We start from the raw sequence: 23,376 nt of genomic DNA on the forward strand, positions 1-23,376 counted from the left end.
TTAATACTGAGACCCCGAGAACTGAAAAATCATGACTCAGGTCCCCCAAAGTCATAAGATTTAAAGAAAATAGATTTCTGAGTCTTTAGAGTGCACTTGATTGACCTTTTCAGGTCTGCTATCTAGGAAGAGGGCATTCCTCATAGCCGTAGCTACAGCCTGTGGACTTAGTGAGAAACAGGCCAAATGACCAATGCTCTGTTACCTGTATGCCATATGGGAAATATGGTATGGTCAGTGTCATCATCTCTGTTTCCACCTCATACAGGCCACTAATCTGTCTGTATTTCCCAAGTCGCTTTTACACCATTGTTATGACTCACCGGGTGTTCATTCATTTGGATACATCAAAAGATATTCAACTATCCCAAAGACAGCATTCATTGCAGGCCTTCTGTCTTTTCCACAGAATTTGAAAAGTTATTACTGGAAGCTTTATATGTACTTGAAGCAAAAATGCTTCCCTTGCAAAGGTCTGATTTTGGAGAGAGAAGTTTTAATCACTTTTAACGCTCTCATGACCTCCCATCCAGAGCTCATGTGGCAGATTTGCAGTCCCTGTTCATCTAGAACTCTTTAGCCTTCTTGAGTGGTGTCCTGCATTCTAGTGGGAAGCTCAAAGAGAGGACTTACTTACCAGCAACTGTTGTTCTTTGAGTATGTCAGCTCTGTAAATTCTCACTGCACACCTCCCCCCTTTAGCAAAGAAAGAATCCCAAAATTTAGGGGAGGAACTGAAGGGTGGGTGGAGCCATTCCCCCTTTCATACTCAGAATCCTCTGCAAGGGGAGGACTGGGGGGTGAATGTCCTCAGTGGGCATTGTTCTCTAGAAGATGCCATGGCTCATCCCAAGAAAGCACCAATACCACAAGTGTGACTATGCAGATGCAACATTTTTTTAAAGAACAACAGTTACCGATAAGTAACTTCTCAATATTCTTGACACCACTTTCTTGTCCATGTGAAATTATACATAACATGTTTGACTTCAGAGCAAGTGTAGGTCCTCTCCTCCTGCTTGGAGCAGGCAAGATGTCCAGCTCCTTTAGCACTGCTAAACTTCATGTTGTAGAATCTTGTCTCATGTTACAGCCACATACAGCCCCCCAACCATTCATGTAGTGTGGACGTACTTCTAAATCTTTCTAAGCATTCCTCAGTTTAATAAATATTACAATAGGGTTTCTGGGGGTATTTTTAAGCCTCTAGATCAGAATGTAAATGTGAAATTGGGTTCACTGGCAGGAATAAGAAAAAGGTCTCTGTTTTCACAGCTTCTACTCTATCTGTTCCAGGGCATATAATAAAGAGTTTTAAAAAAATAAGAAAATCTAGGCCACTACTTTTTGTCAAGTAAGCAGTTATGAGGTCTGTAGCCTGTGGTACCATATTTTCCCTCTGGGAAGTACTAAAGGGACATCATAGCCGTAAAATCCTAATACAGTTTATTATGCTTCCCCTTTGTGTGAAGATTGCTGCTACGAAATTTTATTTCTTTGGTTATAAGATGGCCTGCATTGTCCATAACTAGGCTTTTAGCTTTTCACCTCTTCTATTCTGCAGAACATGCAGAGGGTGATCTTAAAAAGAAAACCAAGTAACTGCTCACCAGGGAAACGTTCTTGTTTCAAGTGCTCAGTAGAATTCTTTCAGCATGATGCTCTGTGGCCTCACATCTGATGTTAATCCTATGGAGTGTTTTATTCAAGAGACTGACTAGAAAAACAGTTAACCCAATGCAGGATTAACAGAGTAGTTAAGTGATGGTAGAAATGTGGCATTCAGAGTATGCGGTGTATAGCCCAGCTATTAAAATATTAACAAAATATAAGTCTAATTTAACAGGTCAGCTCATTGCCTGTTACTCTGTTACTCGTTATTCTAACAGTTGGTTTGAAAATCTAGTTTATGGTAAATATAAGAGAGGCAGTTTGGTCTGATGTGGAGAATGAGCACAGAGTTGCAAGTGGGGAATTCAAATCCAAATTCTGCCACTGGCTTGCTATGTGACTCTCTCTGCCTCAGTTTTCTGATCTGTAAATTAGAATAATTCTTTACTATGTCCTTCACTGCGCTGGTGTGAAAATGAATTAGTGTTTGCACAGTGCTTTGAATAGGCAAAGTACTATATAAGTGCTTTACTAGTATTGTATATACCGTGTATTTTGTGATCAAATTGTAGCATTCACATTTCACAGTACTCACACTTTTTAGAAATGAGCAAATGTTTCATTGTCTGCTGTTAACTACAAAGTTCAGCAAACTGGAAGCTGAACACACCTCCTGCTTATGCTTTGGTAGGTGCTTCTAGAATAGTCACCCCTCACGTGCCACCCATGCTCTGGGAAGGGAGTTCAGAACGCTTATGAACCAGAGACCTGACAATATCATCTGTGTTTCTGAGCAACATCCTGACATCCCCGTGTGAAAACCTGTACAAGTTGGTACCTTACCTCTGTCAAACCAAACTCAAACTTTGTAGGTTAGTTTCAGCAGACTTGAAGGCAGGTGATTTGGATGGGCTTAAATCCCAAACTGTGTGCCTATTCCTAATAGTTATGTGTGTGATGTGCATTCTGACTGCTATAGCCAGGGGATGGCATATGCTGTGCTATTCTACCTTGTAACGGTAAGGCTTTCCTTTTTTTGATATTAACAGAAACCTGCAGGCTGAATATGACCGACTGAAGCAACAGCATGATAACAAAGGACTTTCTCCACTGCCATCCCCACCTGAGATGATGCCCATCTCCCCCCAAAGTCCCCGTGATGCTGAGCTCATTGCAGAAGCCAAGCTGCTTCGACAGCACAAGGGCCGCCTGGAAGCCAGGATGCAGATTCTGGAGGATCACAACAAGCAGCTGGAGTCACAGCTGCACAGGCTGAGGCAGCTGCTGGAACAGGTAAGTCCTTTGGCTTTTTCTTTGGAGTGCTAAAGAATGATTTTCCAAAGCAGAGTTTGAAATGTTATCAATAACTGTAGCACATCAGGAAGTGATATCTGTGAAGTGTAGTCAAAGAGAGGAACTTGATCTTACTGTAGATTGCAAGTGGTAAGGTAAGATCACTGGTGTGTGAATGCAGGGCAGTATATTTTTTAATTTAGAATTTGGATCCATAGCCCATTGAAATGTATTAAATAAAATTGCTGTGTAACCATCGTGGAATATATACAAAATATGGAAATATAAAAATTTGTTCAAATGTGTTCAGCCGTGAATAACCACCTTGTTTTATCTCAGCCCCAGGCAGATTCCAAGGTGAATGGTACAACACTGTCTTCTCCTTCTACCTCCTTACAGAGGTCAGATAGCAGTCAGCCAATGCTTCTCCGCGTAGTCGGCAGCCAGACTTCAGAAACCATGGGTAAGATGACAATGTTCAAACTGTCACGAGAGATTTATATTTATATTTTACAGTGTAGGACACCACAAAATTAGCTAAAGATAGTAAAGATTTTATTCAGTTGTTAATACAAACAACAGTGGGCACTGACTTTAGTTGGCTATTTCTCCATTGTATATCATGATGTAGGCTTTTGTATTTAACCATGGTGCAGTGCCACAGATACACCTCTATCCCAATATAACACTGTCTTTGGGAGCCAAAAAATCTTACCGCGTTATAGGTGAAACTGTGTTATATTGAACTTGCTTTGATACGCCCCCCTCCCCCGGAGCACTGCTTTACTACATTATAGCCGAATTCGTGTTATATCGGGTCGTGTTATATAGGGGTAGAGGTGTATTTTGACATTAAACAGAAAGCTCCATCAGGGCTTGTATTTGAAAAACAGGTACCAAGAAAAAGCTAAAGCAAGCTGTTCAGATAACATCTAAACTAATAAATGTGATCTAATCTGATTTACACGGACACAGTCTTACTTATGACTAAGTGATTTAAAAAAATGATCAACCATCCCACATGGTTAATTGATGTGATCTTATTTTAATGTATCATTGCTCAGATAAATACAACTGAGTGAGAGGCCACTGACAGGCAGCACCCACCTGGTAACTTTTATAAATATATTTATGATGATAAATCACAGATTGGTTGTGGAGAAAGGTTTATTCAGCAATAGTCTTCAGTGAATAATGGTTGGTATTTTTGTTTTTGGTAACGTTTCTGCCATACTTTCCTATCTGATAAATATTTATTGCCCAGTGTCGTGGTGTCTGAGGTAACTGCACCTTCGACCCTTCATGGCCTCCTGGAGGATATGCCACTTAGGCTTCAGGCCTCTAGTCATCACCTTCCTCGGGACAGGACATGGAGATTCAGGCTGCAGATTTCTGCAATTCACTGTGATCACCTGAGCAAAGCTGAGTTTAGTTCAGCACCTACTATCCTGTTCTTTCCCAAGGATTGTGACAGAGTTAACCAATGACAAGCCAGACTTCATAAAGCAAAATATTATTTATTCAGGACAAAACTATTACAGAGAAAACTTATCTTGAAAAAAATCAACTGCTTATATGCATACCTATCTTGCCAGGCAGTCATCAGCCTTTCACATGGAGACCCTGACAGGTTTCTAACGGGGGGGGGGGGGGGGGGGGGGGGGGGGGATCTGTCTCTCCAGGTCACACCCAGCAACAGGGAATTATTTTAAGTAAAGCAGTAGTTGTCTAGCATTGTATTCTTTCAATAAGCTGATGTAATTCGATGACCTCAAAGTACCAATAGCTTCACAAAAAAAACAATTTTAAGGCTATTGGAAATATTCTGATTTGTACAGATAACTAATATGCAGTAAGCTGATTTTTCTTTTCTTTTTTTTTTTAAATTGAGGGAATTAATGTTTTCCTCTATCACACTGTAAAACATATTTCGTTCAGACGCAGAGGTGGGCGTATGTTTAGAGAACTTGTTGTCAGTCTTAAATTAAATGGAGGTGGCAGATTTACCCCATATTGGATGACTTCTGCTGCCTTGTGAGTGGTAATGCTACAATCATCATATGCGTGACTGGGGCAACAAAATTGACTGTGTAGGGACCTCCTGCAATAACCAGTGTGGAGTAATGTATCTTTGAGAGAATGTGTCGTGCTGAAGTGATCTTAAAGTTAAATACTAGGGGTGAGAGGAGAGTACAGTAATGAGCAAAGGTGTGGGGAAGGGAGGGGTTATTACTGAAATTGCTCGTTTGCTTCTTTCTTTAGTTACCCTGCACTATGTACAAAATTTGTTACGGACATACTAATATGATTTAGATTAGTGTTCTGAAGAAATGAATTGTGGTGAGCTTAATCATTTCATGACCGTTTAATTACTTTTCTATGTATTTTCCGTTTTTCCATAAAATCTATTACTTAAACATATGGATGCAAAACCAGAAAGTCAGCAGTTACCAGCCTTTTTATTAACAGATGTATAGATCTTTGTTGTGTCATTAGTTAGGCCAAACATATAGTACATGGATTCTCATTGTGCATCTGCTAAAGATGACTCCCATTTAACATAATTCATTAGACCTAAATTAGTTTTCTGAGACAAAAATGTAGGAGGACAGTAAGATGTTTAATCGATTTCAGTGTAATCATAATGAGACTTCACAGTGAAGCAGCATTCCAGTACCATGGAACAAAGATCACATGGGATCTTTTTAGCTATGCTAATGTGCAGCACTTTTCACTGTTACGGTACGTCTACACTACGGGATTATTCCGATTTTACATAAACCGGTTTTGTAAAACAGATTGTATAAAGTCAAGTGCACGCGGCCACACTAAGCACATTAATTCAGCGGTGTGCTTCCATGTACCGAGGCTAGTGTCGATTTCCGGAGCATTGCACTGTGGGTAGCTATCCCGTAGCTATCTCATAGTTCCCGCAGTCTCCCCTGCCCATTGGAATTCTGGGTTGAGATCCCAATGCAAAAACAGTGTCGTGGGTGATTCTGGGTAAATGTCGTCACTCAATCCTTCCTCCGTGAAAGCAACGGCAGACAATCATTTCGCGCCCTTTTTCCCTGGATTGCCCTGGCAGATGCCATAGCATGGCAATCATGGAGCCCGTTTTGCCTTTTGTCTCTGTCACCATATGTGTACTGGATGCTGCTGACAGACGCGGTACTGCGGTGCTACACAGCAGCATTCATTTGCCTTTGCAAGGTAGCAGAGACAGTTACCAGTCATATTGCACCGTCTGCCATGCCATTGTAAATTGGCGATGAGATGACGGTTATCAGTTGTTCTGTACCGTCTGCTGCTATCATGGGTGCTCCTGGCTGGCCTCGCTGAGGTCGGCCGGGGGCGCATAGGCAAAAATGGGAATGACTCCCCGGGTCATTCCCTTCCTATGTTTTGTCTAAAAATAGAGTCAGTCCTGCCTAGAATATGGGGCAAGTGTACTAGAGAACCAGAGAGCACAGCCGCTCCGTGTCAAAGCCCCAGAGATCCAGCAGAAATGATGAACTGCATGCCATTCTAGGGGGTGCCCCTGCAACAACCCCACCGTTGCTTCCCTCCTCCCCCAACCCTCCTGGGCTACCGTGGCAGTGTCCCCCCATTTGTGTGATGAAGTAATAAAGATTGCAGGAATAAGAAACACAGACTTAGTAGTGAGATAAAATGAGGGGGAGGCAGCCTCCAGCTGCTATGATAGTCCAGGCAGGACATTAAAGGGTGGCGGGAGAGGAGACCAGCCTTCCGCTGCTATGATAGTCCAGGCAGTACAGAATCTTTTCTTTAGACATGACCCGGGGGGGGGGGGGGGGGCTGTTGGAGCTCAGCCCCCAGTTGCTATGATGAGGACGGTTACCAGCCGTTCTGTACCATCTGCTGGGAATGACCAGGAATCATTCCTATTTTTACCCAGGCGCCCCCGGCTGACCTCACCGAGGCCAGCCAGGAGCACTCACGGGCTGATGACGAGAACGGATACCAGTCCTTCTGTACTGTACCGTCTGCCACCGGGGAGGGGAGGGGAGAGGATGCTGCTGTTTAGCTCTCCAGCACCCCATCTACCAGCAGCATGCAGTAGACATAGGGTGACATTGAAAAAAGGCGAAAAACGATTTTTTTCCCTTTTCCTTTGGGGGGGGGGAAGGGTGTAAATTGACGACATACACCCTGAAACACCCGGGAAAATGTTTTTGACCCTTCAGGCACTTGGAGCCCAGCCAAGAATGCAAATGCTTTTCGGAGACTGCGGGGACTGTGGGATAGCTGGAGTCCTCAGTACCCCCTCCCTCCCTCCATGAGCGTCCATTTGATTCTTTGGCTTTCCATTACGCTTCTCACGCAGCACTGTGCTGAGTCCCTGCTGTGGCCTCTGTCTGTCATAGCCTGGAGATTTTTTCAAATGCTTTGTCATTTCATCTTCTGTAACCGGAGCTCTGATACAACAGATTTGTCTCCCCATACAGCGATCAGATCCAGTATCTCTCGTACGGTCCATGCTGGAGCTCTTTTTGGATTTGGGACTGCATCGCCACTCGTGCTGATCAGAGCTCCACGCTGGGCAAACAGGAAATGAAATTCAAAAGTTCGCGGAGCTTTTCCTGTCTACTTGGCCAGTGCATCCGAGTTCAGATGGCTTTCCAGAGCGGTCACAATGGTGCACTGTGGGATAGCTCCTGGAGGCCAATACCGTTGATTTGCAGCCACACTAACCCTAATCCGACATGGCAATACCGATTTCAGCGCTACTCCTCTCGTCGGGGAGGAGTACAGAAACCGGTTTAAAGAGCCCTTTATATCGATATAAAGGGCCTCGTTGTGTGGACAGGTGCAGGGTTAAATCGGTATAACGCTGCTAAATTCGGTTTAAACGCGTAGTGTAGACCAGGCCTTACAATACAGTGGAAGTCTTTTAGTTGTTGTTGGGGGCTGCTTGTACGATGTCCGGTTTCATTATTTTATTTAAATACAATTATTTAAATATAATTTTAACTATATTTAACTACAAGTTAAAAGTAAATTTTAGGTAACGTTTTCTAACACATTTAGCATTAAGATAAGAGCAGTGAATACATCGTAAATGAAGGTATATTGATCTTGAGGGCATATACAGCTAAACTTGTATCTGTGCTTAACAATACCACTTTGGACATTAGTGCCTATCCTTACTCAGGTGATTAATGTTGGCCAGAACACAATAGGATTATTCCCTATTCTTTGAAAATATATATTTGGATCTTTAGGGCCAGAGTCTGCCTTCTTTATCCAGGCTGATTCAGGTATTCAGCCTGAGTAGTGGCTCTGAATCTGGCTCTGAATTTCCACCTTGACATCCGTCAGAGGCTGGAAAAGTGACTCTGGTTTTCTTAAGTTTTCAAAGGACAACACCTCTAATGGGGCAACATTTTGTATGAAAATAATTCCTGCCATAAGATTTGAATCCACAGCCTTCTGGTCCAAAGCCGAGATGCATACTAAGCCTGACAGAAGCAGTGCTATAAGACTTGGATTTTGTCGTGTCCTTGTAGTAGAGATTTCACTGACATGGAGTATCAAAAATAGGGGGGAGGGTTGGTAGCATTAATATTCTTTAGGTGGCATTGCTTTTTCAAGTCCAGTGAGGTAAGATGCCAGGTGTATTCTACACTAATAATAGAGGACTGTGAAATGGGACAAAGGCTCAAATAGTTTTCAAAATGCTGATGCATCTCTGCTTGGGTTATTACAGATGGCAAAGCAGCTTTTGTGTCTGAATGGGGGATTAGACAAATAAGAGAGAGTCTCACTCTCATAGAGAACCCTCCAGGTGTAGTCTCCTTTTAAAAACTCTGCTTACTGCTATTAGGCTTCAGATTAAAAACTAAGCAAAATTACCCTTTCCTGTACAATTGGGCAGATGGCATTTGGTTATGTGAAAACATCAGAAAATGTAAAAATACCTGTAAAGATAAAGTGTTCTGAACTTCCCAGTAAGCTTCTGCCTTATAATCATAATATAGAAATCATTCAAAGGGACATATGGATTTTGCTTTGAACTGTTTTTAAAACCTTTCACAATACAATTGAGTGTTCCTGGAGCACCAATCTGATGCAATTAAACTGTCAGAAATATTAATGTTGATGCAGATTTACTCTGCTAGGCAAAGCATTCCTAACATGAAACCAGCACCATTAGAGAGCTGCTCAAACAGCACTGCTCACAACAGCAAAAATTGGTACCAGTAATGGAATGAGGAAAACTGAAACAAGGACCATCATTTATATGAACTCCCTCTTAGCAGACGTTTCCCCCAGATCAAGTAATCCTGGCATTCTTTTAATGAATTAAAGTTTGAGATGCAGATTTGCCTGATTTTACACAACTACATTAAAATGGAAAGCATATAACATTTGGTGACAAAATTGCCCCTTAAAATTTAGACTGGATATTAGCCAGGAAGATTTATTTCAAGTGTCCTGCCTCCATAAGGTGTAAGTGTGGGTGTGGGGTGGGGTGGAGTGGGGGAAGTAGTACCATAGTGAACTGTTTACCAGATGTTTTTGCAGTGACGTAAATGCCGTGGTTTGGATTTGTTTTTAAGGCGAGGATGACCTGCTGAGCCCTCCCCAGGACACAAGCACAGGGTTGGAGGAGGTGATGGAACAGCTTAACAATTCCTTCCCAAGTACAAGAGGTAAGCTTCAGTAACTCAGAAGCATACATCAGCAGCTAAGAGGTGGTATACGTTCCTTAAAGATCACACAATATAATATACAGTAGAACCTCAGAGTTAGGAATGCCTCAGGAATGGAGGTTTTGTGTAACTCTGAACAAAATGTTATGGCTGTTCTTTCAAAAGTTTACAACTGAACATTGACTTAATACAGCTTTTAAACTTTACTATGCAGAAGAAAAATGCTGCTTTCCCTTTATTGTTTAATGGTTGATGTTTAAGACAGTACTGTCCTGTATTTGCTTTTTCTTTTTCTCTGCTGCTGCCTGATTGCATACTTCTGGTTCCAAACACAGTTTGTGGTTGACTGGTCAGTTTGTAACTCTGGTGTTCGTAACTCTGAGGTTTTACTGTACAAGTATATGTGTATAAGTAGATGGTGTGTGTGAGAGAAATAAGCTACTTCTGTCTCTATTTTTTCGCTCAAGATTATTCAGCTGTTTTTGTTAAGACTAGCTACAAAGAAGCTGGGTTATATATAAGGGACATCATAACAGCCCCAAAAATCTAACCTAGCTTAGTGGGTGCCCTATTAACAATATACACTCTATATCTGTTTTTTTCCTTAGAATTTCCTCTTTTCTCTTTCCCTTGGTTCCTTTTTTCACAGTCCCTCTGTGCTTTTCAATCTGTCTGTTCTCTGCTGTATTTTTTTACCTATGTTTCATTGTATTTTATTCTCTCTCCTTTCTAAGAAGATTGCGAACCTAATAACATTAGAGTTGGAGTCAAAACTTTCAAACTCACGCTGTTCGAGTTCAAAGTGAGACAAAATACGCTGGCTGCTAGTTTGTACAGAGAGTGTGTGTGTGTGTGTGTGTGTGTATAGAGGCAACAGCACCTCTTCCAATTTTCTTGTTTTTATTAAAGTTTGCTGCCTTTGTTTGCTGAAGATAAGCACAAACATTATTTGAATTATGGTTTCTAAAGCTTTTTATTTAAGAAAAGGTCTTTTCTGAGCCAGAACAAAACATTCTGCTGCCAAGAGAATTGCTTGTATTCAGGACTGAAGATTGTTGGACAGTAGCTACAGTGGTTGACATTCACCTGCTGTGGAGAAGCCCCATAAGTCTTATGTGCCACCTGAAGTCCCACTTTTGCCTTATTTTGTGGATGTACATAGGCTTTGTGCACACCATTTGCACAGGGAGATGAATTTCACACCAAGTGCCTTCTCCAAAGGATGATGTGCCTGCTTCATCCCAATCAATGACCTCTGCCATGCGAACCATAACCAATAACCCTCATAAGGTGATGTCATAGGGCCCCCTCAAACAGTAGAAAGTGAAGGGAGCAGGGGTGAAAGTAACTTAAAGGACTTACCGGTAGGCCAGAGTCCTGAGCGGGGGTGTGGCCTCAACCAGAAGAGGCGGGGCCTTTCAAGATTTAAAGGCCCTGGGGCTCCGGCTGTGGCTGGGAGCCCCAGGGCCTTTAAATCACCCCAGAGCTACCAGCTGCAGAGGCGGCTACCAGATGCAGAGGCGGCTGGGAGCCCTGGGGTTCAGGGGTGAATTAAAGGGCCTGGGGCTTTGGCCACCGCAGAGCTCTGGGCCCTTTAAATCACCGCGAGACGGCTGGGTTCGGGCAAGGATTTAAAGGGCCCGGGACTCCTGCCACTGCGGGAAGCCCTGGGCCCTTTAAATCTCCGCCGGAGCCCTGCCGCCACTAGGGTAGCGGTAGCAGGGCTCGGGCAGTGATTTAAAGGGCCTGGGGCTCCCCACAACAGCTGGAGCCCTGGGGCCTTTAAATCACCACTGAAGAAGCTGGTCCAGTCTGGCGTACTTTCACCTTTTGGAAGGGAGGTTGGAGAATTGAATGGAAAAATGGATAATGGAAATAGAATCATACAGAAAACATTTTATCTAAGAAAATCTGCTGCAAAATACTTTCACCTAAGTTGATCTCCTTAACATGGTGAACAGATGTGAGCACTATATCCATCCCCAAATTTGCACCTATGATTTAGCCACCAGAAAGAGAGAGCCTGTTAAAGATACTAGCTTCTAAATCCATGTTTAGGCAGCTAAAAAGAGTGCCCTGATTTTCAAAGATGCTGGGTATCTGCAGCTCCCATTGATTTCATTGGCATTTGTGTATACTCAGCACTCTGAAAATATCTTTGTGTCCTACCTATTAATTTATGAGCCTAACCCAGTTTTTAAGACCGTGGCTCTTGTTCATTGTAGCAAACTTCCTAATCAGAGTTGATGGCAATTGAAGAATAATCATTTTGAAAATACGAGCATGTTTGGAATATGGTGGTCACATTTCAAAAGTCAACAATTAATGTCTTATTTAAGCTGCAGTAGTTATTTTCCTGTACTTAAAATAGGAAATTACCACACTATTTCAGATTCCACTCTGTGCTGACAGAGAGTAAAAAGGGTTTTTAATTTTATTTTTTTGCTATAAATTTTATAGTAAACTTCATTAATAAAGCTGACAGTATATAAATGATATACAGAACCTATTGCAAGCAGTGATATGCTGTAATTTGTAGTATATTAATTAGTGTTAGTACAGAAAACATTTTTCTGTATGACAAAACCCGCAGACATATCTCCTCTGCTACAATGATTAACACTCCCCACACACACCTTTCAAAATCCATGGATCCTACACATGTCTATCACAGCATGTGGTACACAGGCCCACTAATCCCATCTTTTTGTCTTATCACTGCAGAGGTGTTAACAGTCCACGCTACAATATGTAAATGGTCCTTTACAATATGTTCTAACTACTTATGCTAAACAATCCCTTCCACCTTGTATTTTGCGGTAACCCCTGGGTGTACCTGAGGAGGAGTGCCCTGTGACTCAAAAGCTTGTCTCTGTCACCAACAGAAGTTGGTCCAATAAAAGATATTACCTCAGTGCTTCTCAAAGCCGGTCCACCGCTTGTTCAGGGAAAGCCCCTGGCGTGCCGGGCCAGTTTGTTTACCTGCCGCGTCCGCAGGTTCGGCCGATCGCGGCTCCCACTGGTCATGGTTCGCCGCTCCAGGCCAATGGGGGCTGCGGGAAGCAGTGCAGGCTGAGGGACATACTGGCCTCCGCTTCCCACAGCTCCCATTGGCCTGGAGCGGCGAACCGCGGCCAGTGGGAGCTGCAATCGGCCGAACCTGCGGACACGGCAGGTAAACAAACTGGCCTGGCCCGCCTGGGGCTTTCCTTGAAAAAGCGACGGACCAGCTTTGAGAAGCACTGTATTACCTGATCCATCTTGTCTGTCTAGGAATACATTAATTTTCTTAACACAAAGGAGAGATCAAATTTATGTAGTGGGCTGCATGGAGGTATCAGTTAAAATCATGGGTGAAGTTTAAAAATGGAAAATTTAGTCTAAATATCAGGGAAAGTGTCCTAAGAATGAGCTCCTATAAGGCTGTGAAATAACTTCGCAACAGAAAGATTTTATTCGTGACTTCCAAAACAAAAATTGAAATGATAAAATGTATAACAGGGACAAATCCCCAGTGGCAGGGAGTTGGGCAGGTGTTTTAATATGACTTTTCCATCTCTAACTTCTATGATAGTGAGCAGGTGTATTAAAAAGAGTACCAAAACTTGGTAGCATTTATTTTGAATAGATTTAGCACCTTTGTTGTAAAGGAAGTCTTGCAACATGTAGAAAACTAAGCATACAGTCATAGAAATGCAGGGCTGGAAGGGTGTCACGGTTGGAAGGGACCCTGAGAAGATATCAAATCCAGCCCCCTGTGCTGTGGCAGGACCAAGTAAACTTAGACCATCCCTGACAGATATTTGTCCAACTTGTTTTTAAAAACCTCCAATGATGGGGATTTCACAACCTTCCTTGGAAGCCTGTTCCCAAGCTTAACTACCCTTATAGTTAGAGAATTTTTCTTAATATCTAACCTGAATCTCCCTTGCCGCAGATTAAGCCCATTACTTCTTGTCCTTCCTTCAGTGGACGTGGAGAAGAGTTGATTACCATCCACTTTATAAAAGCCCATAACATATTTCTAGACTATTATCAGCGCTGCCCCCGCCCCCGTCGTCTTTTCCCAAGATTAACATATGCCCCGTTTTTGTTTTAAATCTTTCCTTACAGGTCAGGTTTTCGAAATCTTTTATCATTTTTTTGCTCTGCTCTGGACTCTCTCCAGTTTGTCCACATCTTTCTTAAAGTGTGGCACCCAAAATTGGACAGACTACTCCAGCTGAGGTCTCACAAATGCCAAGCAGAGTGGGACAACTACCTCAATGACATGCCTGTTAATTCACCCAGAGTATTAGCCTTGTTTGCAGCTGTATCACATTGTTGACTAATATTCACTTTGTGATCCACTATAACCCCCAAATCCTTTTCAGCAGAATTACCATCTAGCCAGTCATTTCCCATTTTGTAGTTGTGCATTTGATTTTTCCTTCCTAAGTGAAGCACTTTGTGGTTGTCTTTATTGAATTTCATCTTGTTGAATTCAGATCGTCAAGTTTCTCAAGGTCATTTTGAATTCTAATCATGTTGTCCCAAGTGCTTGTAACCCCTCCTGGCTTGGTGTCATCTGCAGATTTTATAAGCATATCTCCATTCCATTATCCAAGTTATTAATGGAAATATTGAATAGTGATGGACAGAGGACTGACCTTTGCAGAACCCCACATGATATGCCTTCCCAATCTGACAGTGAGCCACTGATAACTACTCTTTCAGTACAGTCTTTCAAGCAGTTGTACACCCACATTATAATGTTTTCATCTAACCCACGTTTCCCTAGTGGTCAAAAGCCTTGGTAAAACCAAGATATTTCACATCTACTGCTTCCCTTGTATCCACTGGTCCAGTAACCTTGTCCAAGAAGGAAATTAGGTTGGTTTTGCATGATTTGTTCTTGACAAATCCATGCTGGCAATTCCTTATAACCTTCTTATTCTCCAGGAGCTTACAAATTGATTGTTTAATAATTCGTTCCACCTTCAGATTCACTACCAATTCTTTTCTGTTGGTCAGAATCAAGTCTAAAATAGCTGACCCTCTGGTTACTACTTCCACTTTCTGAAACAAAAAATTGTCCCCAATACATTGAAAATATATTGGAAATTTTGTGTTTTGCCATATTACATTTCTAACAGATGCCTCGGTAGTTAAAGTCTTCCATTGTTATCAGGACTTGTGTTTTGGATGTTTCTGTCTCATAGCTCATGTCTCAGTAAGTAGATGTTGGGAAAAGTAGGTGATGTCCCTGTATAGTTTTTTATAACTTTTTCTTTTTTAATTTAACCTTTCAGCAGTTTTTATACAGTACAGAAAGAACTCTGTGCTCCTTGAAGAGCCAAAGGTTGGTGCTGAAAGCAGTGTAATTTCTGCAGGGGGAATTTCTGCTGAGTACCTGATGATTGCTGTCCTTAAGGAATTTTCCTTTCCTTTTAATCTGAGGTTTCCCATCCATGTTCCCATTGCTGTGCTGCTCACAGCAAATTCACAGCTGCTGCAGCTGCCTCAGACAGCTGCTTTGCTAACTCAAAACAGATGTCAAAGCCAGAGGTCTGACATTTAGAGGAAATGTACTATTAAATACCACCTCAGTGGCTTATTTAGCCCTGCTAGATAATGGGCCACAGAGGAAAATGTTTTCACACTATACTTGTGCACAAATTACACAGTCTTCAAGGAGTTTATTTACAGTAGATAGAGATCTTGGCTTGACAAAGAAGCAGCAGCAATATGCGATTTTAAAAAATAAGGGCCAAGTTCAGTCCTAGTGTTTAGCAGATGAAACTCCACTGAAGTCAGTAGAACTGCACCTACTTAAAACAAATCTCATTGTGATCCACAGTGTATTTTGTAGCTAAGGTTTGCAAATGCTGTTTATGAATGAACACAGAAGAACATTATCCTGAACCCACTGAACTCAGTGGCAGAGTTTCTGTGGACTTCAGGGGTGCACAGTCAAGAGCTTAGATAGTAAGGTGAAAAGAGTCATATAAGTACTTAGAAGAACATCAACCCAGTTGTAAACTACAATGATTTTTTTGGGTCAAAATTCAGTATTATTAATTTGTCGAAATACCATTTAATAAAAAAGGCCGCCTAGCATGGCTTACCTAGAAGAATTATGGTGAGCTCAGGGCAATAAATAAAAAATGGCACTGAAAATAGATTAATCATTTGCAAGTCGGTTTTCATTTCATTTTTTTATCCCACTTTTATGTACACACACACACACAAACACACTTTCAGCAGTGCATTAGCTATGCTTGGATACTGATAAGTTGTGCAGCTAAATCCCTACGTCCAGCACTGAAAATGTATCCTATAATTTTCTGTATTTTGTCAGCAAAGCACTGGTATCATTGTTCAAACTCTCCTTTCCACATTTTACAGAATCAGTGGAAGAACTCTCTCAGCCACCATAAGCAGTGAATCTCACAGCTAACTCAGACCACGAAAGGAGTGCTTCTGCCCACTCCAGCCAGCATCCAGAAAGATGCCAGGTGCTGAACCTTCCCCATGACACCCGTGGTTCAGTTAGCCCCATGTAGGCAAGATTCCTGAGGTCTTTCCAATACTTGAGTCCCTGATGGTAGCATACTGCAGTACTGGCTGAGCCTCTGTCACTGTTTCTTCAGTGGGACCTGAGGTTGCTTTCCACCTTTGAATACATAATCAGGCCATGATGAAATTGCTTGAGAATATAGTAATGAATTTCACGTGAAGTGCAAAAAGGTGTTATCTTGATATTAATACTGTTCGAAAACATTTTTCAAGGCTAGAATTTATTTTATTTTGGAGGTGGGATGGGGAAAGTGTGTCTTAAACTCTGGGAAGCCAATAACTTGGCTTGTTGCACATAAAAATGTAAATCTGCACTATAAATCTATTAGTTACAAACTCAGCTTACCATAATTGTTAACAAAATTCTTTCCCTCTTCATTTTCGAAAACAAAGTGTGTCCCCGTTCGTTCTTAGAATGACTGCTGAGAAGACAGACTAGAATTGGGCATGCTGTTTGGGAGTGATCTGAGTTTTACTGTTTCTCAGAAAATGTCCAGAAGAATCCCAGCTTATGTCATTAAGGGTGCTGTTATTTTATTTTACTTTTTGACTTTTTCCCTTTATTCTTTACGTGACACAATTAATAATTAGCATTTTAGGCTTCAATCCTGCAAAGACCCATGTATGTGCTTAATTTTACACCCTGTGAGTAGTCCTGTTGACTTCAGTGGGACTAAACACAGTCCATAAAGTTAAACGCATACATGAGTCTTTGCAAGATTTAGATGGTAAGCACTTTGGGGGTCCATACCTTCATGTATGATTTTACATGGCATGACTGGGGCCCTGGTTGTGACTGATGCCTCTGTAATTTACTACAGTACATTAGCTTGCAGGCCCTAATGTGAACCTCTTAATTTCTGTAAGCTGGAGTTCTGCATGGTGGTTGAGATGCAGCTACTGCACCACGTTTTGGAAAGTTTACATACAATATTTATGACAACTTTGGCCCCAAAACAGCCAGTCAGCTTTCAGGGTTGGGGAGTTTTTTGGATGACACTTTGTGACTAGTGTATTTGAATGTGGATTTATAAAATAAACATGGTGGATTTTACCTTTTGCTGTGTGGGGACAGGGCATCAAGAAAGGATCTGAGGAGAAATTAGTACACATCGTATACATTTCACTGTATACAGGCTACCTTATTATCCTCCTTCAAATCCATCCTTAAAAAAAATCATCTTTGCAGTGATGCCTACAAAAAACTCAGTAACGGTTAGGCTGCTGGCATGCAGAGCCGCCCGGGGGGGGAGGGGGCAAGTGGGGCAATTTGCCTCGGGCCCTATAGGGGCCCCACGAGAGTTTTTTGGGGCCCCTGGAGCAGGGTCCTTTACTCGCTCCGGGGGCCCCGGAAAACTCTCACGGGGCCCAGGCCCCCGGAGCTTCTTCCGCTCCGGGTCTTCGGCGGTAATTCTGCGGTGGGGGCCCCCCGCTGCGCCGAAGACCCCAGGCCCCCTGAATCCTCTGAGCGGCCCTGCTGGCATGTCAGAATCACTGCTTGCCACCGGTATTGTCTTGTTGTTTCCTCATACTCCCCTGTATTTCTGTATTCATCTGGTATCTCTTGTGTTATATCTAGATTGTAGAAAGACAAGGTGGATGAGGTACTATCGTTTATTGGACCAGCTTCTGTTGTTGAGAGAGACAAGCTTTTGAGCTTACACAGAAGAGCTCTGTGCAGATCGAAAGTTTGTGTCTCTCACTAACAAGTTGGTCCAATAGAAGATAGTACCTCACCCACCTTGTCTCTGTAATATTTTAGGACCGACATTGCATACCTAAATTGTAAGCTCTTTGGGGCAGGGCCCCACTTTTGTTCTGTGTTTTACAGTGCCCAGCACAGTGGTATCCTGGTCCCTGGCTAGCTGCTACAATACTACAAACAGCAACAACAACAACATAGCAGTGATAACGTAAAGAGTAGAACAGTTCTTCACGTTACCAGGGTGTATATATTTTGACAGAGGTGGTGTGGTTGAGAAGGACAGGGTGCCTCATATTGATGGAGAGCTTGAGTATCATTCAAGAGAAGTTTGTCCAGGCAAAAATATGTACCAAGCCCCGTGAATGAGATCTTTGATCCCCTGAGTAAAGGGCAGTCATGCATCTAATTTCTCAGATATTTCATTACATCCAAAGTCTATAAGAAACCTGCTTGATTCTTGGTCAGTCCCTAAACCCTTTTTCCTTCATCTCCATTTGAAAAATTTCACCTTTCTTTCCCTCTCTTGCCACCCATCCTCTTTGTGTTCTTAGTAAGCTTCCCAAAATGGACACCAATGTCTTGATGTTACACAAAATATTCATCTTTAACATGTGTACAAGAATACATTAGAGTGGCAATTGGATAACTTTATATTTTAGGTGCAAAAGTAGGATATTCAGAGCAGAATAAACGCTGTAAAGTCTGAGTGAATTAATTATGAAGTCAGAGAGAGAAGATTTTAGCACAAATGTTAGCTAGTAGGAATACTTGAAATCAATATAATCATATTGCTCACTTAGAAAATGGATTTAGAACATCACTGCCTTCCTCTCCTCGGTGAAAGGTTTTATTTGGCTGATTTCAGTAGACTTCATAACTGCTTCTATACTTGGCTATGTTAAAAGCAATAAGCAAGGATTTTTATATTTACTCTTGATTTGATCAACACAACTGCCAGTGGTGTTAAAAGCACTGTAGTCCTTCACTTTATTTAAAAAAATTAGATTTATTATTATATTATGCCTGTATTAAATTGCTAAGTGGAGGCTGAAGTGTCTTTGTCAATATAAATTACTATTGATTTATTTGTGGCTTTGTTTTTCTTTCCTTTCTGCTACCTTTGTCTGTTACTAAAGGAAGAAATGCCCCCGGAAAGCCAGTAAGAGAGGTTAGTGAGATTCAGGCTAACTGTGACAAACAGAAGCCATGGCATCTTGCTCTTTGTGTCCGGCGTTTGTGTGGCAGCTGTGTAGCTTATTTGTTTTTATTTAGTTTTTGTTTTGTTTCCCTGAGTGCATGCCACAATATACAATGCCTCTCAACTTTCAATGGGGAAACTGTTAGAGCAGCAGTGTGCCTCACTTCCGAGCCCCACAAAGATGGAAACTCAGGGGATAACAGAAGATGAGACTATATTAAAATAAAGCCGTTATGTGACACACATGGTCGGAAGTAATAATCTGTCATTGGCATGTTCCTGCCCATAAGCAGAATTGTTTTATAAATATCTATAGAATCAAGGTAAATAGGTTTTTCCTTTAGAATACTGAAGGTTGAGAGGTATGAAAAACTCACACTTTTTTTTTTTAATTTGCAAATTCAGTTTTGCACAATAAGGTATGCTGCTAACATCCACCGACTTCACAGTGCTGCATTCAATTATATAAAGGAATAAAGGTATTTGCTGTGTGCTTTAGAAATGATCGGTTTGAGAAAAAATGCCTTTTTATAATGCTCTGAGCTTTCAGAATTCATACTTCTCTGCCTATTACTGAGTGAAAATGTTTTGTGCTGTGTTGTCATATTACCTTTTTAAATATTTCTAGTGAACTTTTTTTATTGTTAAGCAATTCTTTGTACTCCTATAGGCATAATGTTTGAACGATGAAATGCCCAATGAAATGATTATGAAAGATAAAATATTCAGAAGCTACCTTAGTGTAATTACAGATAGCTGTGAAATGAACGTGCAGAAAATCATGCTGGAAGGTGCTTAGAATGAACGAATTAGGAATTAAAAAGGTGGCCTAACTGTGGGATGTTACTGTACCTGCAATGGGGAGAGACTAATAGTGACATACTCAGACTGCGTCTACACTGGGGTTGGGGGAGGGGCGGGGTTTAGCCATCAGAGTAGCTACACTTCTATGGCTGACCATGCTACACTGGCGTAAATGGCGACTTGCACTGGTACAGTTTCCCTGGGGTGAGCTGCACTTGTACAGCCATTTGCACTGGACAGCTATATCGGTGACTAAACACTTCACTGTAGATTAGGGTGACCAGATGTCCCAGTTGTATAGGGACACTCCAGATTTTTGGATCTTTTTCTTATATAGGCTCCTATTACCCCCCCTTCCCAATTTTTCACACTTGCTGTCTGGTCACCCTACTGTAGATCAGCCTTTCCTCAAGGGAGATATCTGGTGCTTGCTTATTAACTTGTTCATCAACAGAGTATCTGACACTTCATCAAGCAGATTGCACCTGTTTAAAAATTCTATGGAAATGATTTGGTATTCAATTCTGCTAATTAATGGCCCTTAAGAACTGATGATTAGGCTCCATTTGAGCAGAACAGGCCCTTGATGCTGATTGTCGTTGTCTTTGGTTATATTTCCATACATCATTAACAAAGACAAAATGCAGTGTGTGTGTGTGTGTGTGTGTGTGTGTGTGTGTGTGTGTGTGTGTGTGTGTGTGTGTGTGTGTGTAAAATAGCCTTTAAAAAAAACTGCCGCTGCCCTGTCTTTAGAGAGTATGCAATTCCTAAGTATTGAAAATCCACTGGCCTAATCCTACAAAGTACTGAGCACCTCCAAGGAAATGTTCAGCACCCTCAACTCTTGTTTCAACTCAGCGGGAGTTAAGGGTGCTCAGCAATTGGCAGGATTGAGAGCTATCTTCTCGTACTCAGACCACATGTACATGAAGTCTGCATGCTAAAAAATATTTCTCTGTCTAGTTATAGTGTAGCTTTAGGTTTACATGTCAGTCAATTTGTGTGAAGCCACCTTGCAATTAAAACACAAGTAGATTTTGTTCCTCTTACTCATGTTGAGTAGTGCCTTACTCTGTGAGTAGTCCCATTGATTTCAAGATGCTACTCAATCTGAATAAGGCTGTCAGACTCTGACCCACCAACAGGGAGGATTGTTCATGGGTTGAGGCCTGGGGTTAGAAATTTGCACTGCTGAAGTACAGACAATATTGTGTTTGGGTTTTTTTAATTTACTTTCTGGCCTGTCTTTAGAGTCTGAACACTGCATGTTTATTTCTGTAACAAGCTGCAGTGCGAGATTGATATTCAATTACTGTATCCTCCCCCGGGGGCCTTAATTCCAGTACAGCCTCTAAAGCAAATTCAGCAGATACGGTACATATCATGCTGGATGTGACTAAAAATGATGCAGTTAACGTCTACAGAAATATACTGTTGTCCTGCTTTCAAGGCAAGTACACATGTATTATTGTTCACTCCATTTGTACAAGACTAGGTTAAATTAACACTTTCCATGTCTCTTTTTCCTCTGTTGTTACATTTTGAAGCTGATCGTGATGTTTTTAAACAATGTTTTTTCATCCTTGGAGAGCCACTAGCACTGAGAGAGCTTTTTGTCTTTAATGTGATGTTACAAAAAAATGAAAGTGGAATTAATGATGTCTTTGACAGCTCAGTTATATTAAAATAATAATAATCCTATGTGAGACCCTGGTTTAGACTGTTCTGTTTTCATTTATTAAATGTTTTGGGGGCCAGCATTTTTTTCCTGCATCTTAATAAGGAATATAGAAATGTTGTATTTCAGGTGGTTCCAGTAAACAAGAATACAACAGAAGTGTAACAGTCCTCCTGGTATAGGCATTATAGATGACGCACACACGCATGTGTAGTGTACATATGGCCAGGAAAGCCATGCTTGTATTGTTCTCAAATCCCAATGGTCTTGAGAGAATAAACACTTCGCACACCCACATTGCCTTTCTCACCTGCATGGTTGAAGAAGGGCTACTTGAGTTGGAACTGGGCCTGCAGCCGATGAGGACAGCAAGGGCTACTCACCTCTTACCTCCCCCACCCTTACCCTACGAACAAGGGGATACAGAGAGTGGAAGGATCTGGAAGAATGAGCTGTAATGATGCAGAAAAGATGTGCAGTAACTTACTCCCCCATCCTGAACAAGTGGGGGCAGGGGATGGCATTGTGAATCTGAATCACCACTCAGTCTGGCAGTGACAGGCCCTCCTTTACTCAGGGCAGACTGTACATTTATTTGCAGGCTATTCCTCTGTTAAGGTAATTTTTATTGTTCTTGTAGATGTTGCTAATCTCCACCCACAGAAATTACATCGCTAATTCTAATGTATTTTCAGTGCTAATATACCATACTAGCAAGTAGTGGTGAGGGGGGGTGGGGTGGGAGGGGAACCACAGGGAGATCAAAAACTGAAAAACAGCAAGTGGGTTTAAAAATAATGGGGTGGCCGCAGCAAAAAATATGTCATGATATACCATACTGGAGAAAGTTTTTGTTATTGCCACTTATATGAGATGACCTACATAACTTGTTCTTGGCTCCAAACACATGGGAGTAGTTGTGATAATCCCAAAAGTACAGCCACAGCAATTGAAAGAATTATTGCACTATTGTTATACTATTTGGATGCATAAAGGTTTCATTGGCCCTCATTTTGGATGCCTGCATAACTCATTCATTATGTTACATTTTGTTTGCTTATGCCACAGTTTAGAAAATATTTTATTGTTAATTTTTTTGATTAATGTTATTGTTGCTCATCCTCTACCTGTAAAATCAGGTTTCCTTAGTTACCAGAGCTCTGAATGACAGAAAAAATAGTATGAACAAATATTAAACATTTCTAAAAAGGATCTAAAATAGCTTTTCCATAAATCCAGGGAATGGGGATTTAAAGTCTGATATCTTGGTCTGCCAGGGCTAGAAATGAACGATGTTACAGCACTTGAAAAATTGGAATCCCAGAATTGTTTCTAGTAATAGCAGATCACAAGATAGCTGAGTGTGACTCTGGGATCACTGACAGTTGTAATATTGCCACTCATTGATGTTTGGCCATTATAATTTTCAGCCCCTCCGAGTCCATGGTTTGGGGTAGATGTGAGTGAAGAAATAATTTTGTGTTTAGGTGCTTTAAAGACTAAAATAGAGGCTGTTTGAAAGTAGCTTGCAGGACTGAAGTGTTCAGTGGACTGTTTCAGATTTTGCAGGTCAATCCAAATGTATGCCAATAAAACCTTTATACCATGCCATACATACGCATGTAAATATGTCAGAAAGGCGGAGCTACCGTTCTTTTTCTGTAAGCACCTTCATTTCAAAAGGTGTTTTTTACTCATTTTTGACTTACTCAAATTTTCCAGTATTGAAATCCGCCAGAGCTAGAGCTCTCTATATCAATATTTATTTATTTAGAAGGTTGAGCAAAAATGATTCCGCTGTTTTTGCATCGGCAGAGAGGGAAGAAAAAAGACCCTATTTTTTCGGATTAGA

At 41.5% G+C, this 23,376-nt stretch overlaps 1 protein-coding gene across 27 annotated transcripts in view; it reads left to right on the top strand.

Annotated features, from left to right (window-relative positions):
• DMD (dystrophin) overlaps window positions 1-23,376 on the top strand; it is a 2,044,659-nt gene that overhangs the window by 2,016,412 nt on the left and 4,871 nt on the right. For 21 of the 27 annotated variants that reach the window (XM_044996713.1, XM_044997415.1, XM_044995932.1 and 18 more), the window contains 3 exons: window positions 2,661-2,904; window positions 3,244-3,367; window positions 9,489-9,581. In XM_044996713.1, the coding sequence (XP_044852648.1) occupies window positions 2,661-2,904; window positions 3,244-3,367; window positions 9,489-9,581 (461 nt within the window). Of the gene's footprint in view, window positions 1-2,660; window positions 2,905-3,243; window positions 3,368-9,488; window positions 9,582-18,980; window positions 19,013-23,376 lie in introns of all 27 variants that reach the window. The other 6 variants (XM_045002732.1, XM_044999668.1, XM_045002388.1 and 3 more) reach the window with 2 other exon arrangements.

This window comes from Mauremys mutica, chromosome 1 (genome assembly GCF_020497125.1).
Source record: "Mauremys mutica isolate MM-2020 ecotype Southern chromosome 1, ASM2049712v1, whole genome shotgun sequence".
NCBI classification, from domain to species: Eukaryota; Metazoa; Chordata; order Testudines; family Geoemydidae; genus Mauremys; species Mauremys mutica.